Source organism: Hemibagrus wyckioides, linkage group LG21 (assembly GCF_019097595.1).
Source record: "Hemibagrus wyckioides isolate EC202008001 linkage group LG21, SWU_Hwy_1.0, whole genome shotgun sequence".
Classification (NCBI taxonomy): Eukaryota; Metazoa; Chordata; class Actinopteri; order Siluriformes; family Bagridae; genus Hemibagrus; species Hemibagrus wyckioides.
In genome coordinates this window covers 5,456,341-5,461,305 of record NC_080730.1, presented here as the reverse complement: position 1 = coordinate 5,461,305, position 4,965 = coordinate 5,456,341, and the positions used below count along the sequence as shown (strand labels likewise).

General features: G+C 45.0%; 1 protein-coding gene across 1 annotated transcript in view; it reads left to right on the top strand.

Moving 5' to 3' along the window:
* Window positions 1-2,853: 2,853 nt before the first annotated feature.
* LOC131342755 (DNA translocase FtsK 1-like) overlaps window positions 2,854-4,965 on the top strand; it is a 2,497-nt gene continuing 385 nt past the window's right edge. The window contains exons 1-4 of the mRNA XM_058373951.1: window positions 2,854-3,971; window positions 4,107-4,181; window positions 4,429-4,524; window positions 4,789-4,965. The exon at window positions 4,789-4,965 is cut by the window's right edge and continues 49 nt beyond it. Of these exons, the coding sequence (XP_058229934.1) occupies window positions 2,877-3,971; window positions 4,107-4,181; window positions 4,429-4,524; window positions 4,789-4,965 (1,443 nt within the window). The 5' untranslated portion in view covers window positions 2,854-2,876. The remainder of the gene's footprint in view (window positions 3,972-4,106; window positions 4,182-4,428; window positions 4,525-4,788) is intronic.

Genomic DNA, 4,965 nt, shown 5'->3' with positions numbered 1-4,965 from the left:
CTGTTTCTCTATGTTCCTTTCTTTTCCCCTCAATTTATGCAAAATTTATAATACGATACCGTAACAGGAGACGATTTTGGCTACAAGGTTTATAACAACATAGGGGTTCCGGTATATTGTTATATCTCTACTAACGTGTTTCGTGTTCAATATAAACAGCTTAGGAAAATCTATCACCGATATAATAAGGTGTTCTCCGAGAAGCTGTTTCTTGAGTATTTGTTCAGGAGTCTCCAGTTTTGCGTGACCCAAAGTTTTCTCGTCCACATTTCCTCACCTTGGAATGACTCCGTCATTTTTTTTGTGAGAGTTATGAAGGACTTTGAAACCCTGTAACGTAGTGCAGTTTTACTTCATCGTGGTGTTTCCATGACTCTAGGCAGTTTAAAGAGTGCATCAGAGAAAGATAAACATGAAATGACATGGGTGCCAATACTAATGAGCAGACTGACAAGATCTACAAATTGCAAATTGGTCAAGCAGTGACGGACATCACGTAGAATAGGGTTGAAAAGAGTGGATTTAAAAAGAATAAAAATGAGATAAAATAAGAAAATATCAAATTAGATGAAGTGAAATAGCTGTGCAGAACAGAGAGGCAAGTGAAATAAAGTGGCATTAGAGTGGAAAAGAGTGGAAAAATAACTTAGATAAAATCTCTAATAAAAATGCAGCATATGAAGCGATACAGTGACTGATGAAATGCGGTGTGTGAATATAAGATGATTGTTGTGAGTAACTGTTCTGGATAAAGTGCATGTGTGGAATTATGTACAGTGTTTGTGTAGAAAACATGTAGGGTGCTAGGCAAAAGAGCTCATTTCTGCAAAAAAATAAACCCCACAAAGTTGTATTGGGACTTCCTGCCAAATCTATAATATCTATTCTGTCCTATCAAATATATGGAGTATTTTATTTATTAAGCCATTTTGACAAAATCAGAGCAGGAGGCAGGATTGTGGTGTAAGTAATGGCTGAGAAAATCATTCAATCTGACAGAAAAAAAGCAGCATGAGGAGAAAATACACCTAATAACTTCACTTCATGTGATAACTGTTCATAGAAATCAGCTAATCGTGACATTCACTCAGATATGTAGGCTGGGATTAAACCATTAAGACACCAGTGTGAACATGTTTTAGTACAAAAACTGAGTGAGGCCTCATGGGGCTGAGTCGCTCATATCTTAAAATCCTAGTCAGGATATTATCATTTGAATCTAATATAATGATTGGCATGTTTTGTTGTGGTTGTGAAGATAAACACATGGTTCCATATGTTGTTAGTGTACAACATTGAGGGTGCAGTGGGAGGAGTCATGTGACATCATGAGGTGTCACAGAACAAAACGCGGAACAGAACTCGGAATTCCACTGGTCACCTGCTAAAAAAAAAACTGACCATCTATTCACATTCACACTACACACCTTGACACCGTGAACAAGCTTCAGAGAGCCAGAGAGCGATTTTACACTTTTCTAACAAAACACTTTACTTTTCTCACAACACACTTTACATTTAACACAAAACACTTTACATTTAACACAAAACACTTTACATTTAACACAAAACACTTTACTTTTCTCACAAAACACTTTACTTTTCTCACAACACACTTTACATTTAACACAAAACACTTTACATTTAACACAAAACACTTTACATTTAACACAAAACACTTTACTTTTCTCACAAAACACTTTACTTTTCTCACAACACACTTTACATTTAACACAAAACACTTTACATTTAACACAAAACACTTTACATTTAACACAAAACACTTTACTTTTCTCACAAAACACTTTACTTTTCTCACAAAACACTTTACTTTTCTCACAAAACACTTTACTTTTCTCACAAAACACTTTTCTTTTAACACAACACACTTTTCTTTTAACACAACACACTTTTCTTATCACACACACGTCACACCACAGAGTTTGGAAAATGGTAAGTTTCCTCATTATGATTTTGTTGATTATCAGGATCCATTTATGGAAATGTATAGTCTAATATTAAGTTTGTATTGTTTAATATTCACTTACATTAATATTAATTTGATATTAAACAGTAAGACAGTAAAGAGTATTGTCTTAGTGAGCACTAAAGCCTTGGACATGATGATTTAACACAGAAGCTGAAGATACAGTACAATAAGAAATAAATCCAGATCTGTTTCTGTCATTATTTTTACATCAGTAAGCCTCAGTATGAACCTGTTCATTTCTTTTTGTTCTTCTGAAAGAATGTGTTTCTCTAAAAGCCAGCTCTGTCTCTACTTTCAGTTCCAGCCTGAAGAAACGGTGTCCTGTACATCCGACGTCCACACCCCTGTCTACTGCCCTGTCTACTGCCCTGTCAACTACCCTGTCTACTGCCCTGTGTACTACCCTGTCTACTGCCCTGTGTACTACCCGGTGTACTGCCCTGTGTACTACCCCATGTACAACAGTGTGCAGTACGCTGTGGAGAACCCTGTGGACTACCAGATGTACAGCCCTGTGCAATACCCTGTGGAGAACCCTGTGGACTCCCAGATGTACAGCCCTGTGCAATACCCTGTGGAGAACCCTGTGGACTCCCAGATGTACAGCCCTGTGCAATACCCTGTGGAGAACCCTGTGGACTCCCAGATGTACAGCCCTGTGCAATACCCTGTGGAGAACCCTGTGGACTCCCAGATGTACAGCCCTGTGCAATACCCTGTGGAGAACCCTGTGGACTCCCAGATGTACAGCCCTGTGCAATACCCTGTGGAGAACCCTGTGGACTCCCAGATGTACAGCCCTGTGCAATACCCTGTGGAGAACCCTGTGGACTCCCAGATGTACAGCCCTGTGCAATACCCTGTGGAGAACCCTGTGGACTCCCAGATGTACAACCATGTACAGTACGCTGTGGAGAACTTTGTGCAGAACCCTGTGCAGTACGCTGTGTCCGACCCTGTGGACATCACCAGGCACGAGCACATGCATGAACTTAGAAATATCCAAGAATCTATGGAAGCTCTGCCTGCACCCGAGGCCTTGTCTGCACCCGAGGCCCTGCCTGCACCCGAGACCCTGTCTGCACCTGAGGCCCTGTCTGCACCTGAGGCCCTGTCTGCACCTGAGGCCCTGTCTGCACCCGAGACCCTCTCTGCACCTGAGGCCCTGTCTGCACCTGAGGCCCTGTCTGCACCCGAGGCCCTGCTTGAACACGAGCCACTGCCTGCACCCGAGGCCCTCTCTGCAGCTGAGGCCCTGCCTGAACCCGACGCACTGCCTTCACCCGAGGCCCTGCCTGAGCCCGAAGCCCGCTCTGCACCCGAGGCCCTGCCTGCACCTGAGGCCCTGCCTATACCAGGGGCCCTGGTTGAACCCGAGGCTCTGCTTGAACCAGAGACCCTGCCTACAGCCGAGGCCCTGCCTGCACCCGAGGCCCTGCTTGAACCCGAGCCACTGCCTTCACCCGAGGCCCTCTCTGCAGCCGAGGCCCTGCCTGAACCCGAGGCACTGCCTTCACCCGAGGCCCTGCCTGAACCAGAGACCCTGCTTGAACCCGAGCAACTGCCTTCACCCGAGGCCCTCTCTGAAGCCGAGGCCCTGCCTTCACCCGAGGCACTGCCTGCACCTGAGGCCCTGCCTGAACCAAAGGCCCTGCTTGAACCAGAGACGCTGCCTACAGCCGAGGCCCTGCCTGCACCCGAGGCCCTGCCTGAACCCGAGGCCCTGCCTGCAGCCGAGGTCTCGTCTGTACCCGAGACCCTGCCTGTACCTGAGGCTCTGCCTCAACCCGAGGCCCTGCCTGCACCCGAGGCCCTGCCTGAACCCGAGGCCCTGCCTGCAGCCGAGGTCCCATCTGTACCCAAGACCCTGCCTGTACCTGAGACTCTGCCTGTACCTGAGACTCTGCCTGCACCAGTGTCTCCTGAGACACAGAAGGAGAAGGCAGAGGATGCTCAGGAACAGACGAGGCAGAAACAGCTGGTAAGAAATAAAAAAACACTACTTTAAAAATGCTTAATTCTAATAATGGGGTTTTCATATATTAAATCCAGATGTTTCACTCCTAATCTGTCTCTAGAACATTCACAATTTAACTCCAACTTGTATTTCCTACAGATTAAAATTCAGGACCCCAACAATGGTGGCCGAAAAATCAGCAACCAAGAAGATGACAGCTCACCAAACATCACGGTACAGCATTAAAGTCTGTCTGCAGATTGCAGACCTGAGAGGGCCTTTGTGTCCATATATGGACATGGGGCATGTCGCTAATGTCCCACAGTAAAATCTGATTATCAGAGCCTCACTTTTACTCTCATGCTGCTTTGTGATTTTCTGTTTATTTGTAGGTTTCTTTTCTTACAGTTTGAGCTTTCTGATTGGCTTATTTAATGCAATGTATGTTAACTGGATCCTCTGTTATCCCTCTGTTTTGCAGGGAGTTGAACTATTCGTTAAAGACGTGGACCCCAGGATCAGTGAACAGCGCCTCTTTAATGAGTTCCTCCCGTTCGGAGACATCATCAGCTTTAAGGTTAGCTACTAATCCCTCCAGTTTCTTCCTTTCCCAATACACTGTGTTCACTTCATCGTACTCTCTAAGTTAGGAGACGAGTGTATAGTGGGGTGTTTTTTCATACACTGTATTTTGTATAGCTGCTGTCTGAAATGACCTTTAACACAGAAGACGTACATATGGACTATAGGGGGGTTCAATCCCAGTTCACAACATAGCTGCTCTGTTTCTATGTACGTTAGCGGGAGTGTAATGCTATGCTTTCCATATCTCCTCGTACAGCTGATGATGGAAAACGGGCGCTCAAAAGGATATGGCTATGTGACATACTCCAATGAAGCAGAGGCCAAAACAGCCATAAGCGAGCTAAACGGGAAGATCCTGGGAACGAAGGTCCTGTTCATCGCGCTGTCAAAATCCAAAGAGGAACTGGCCAGGCTGAAAAATCGAAGAAACTGG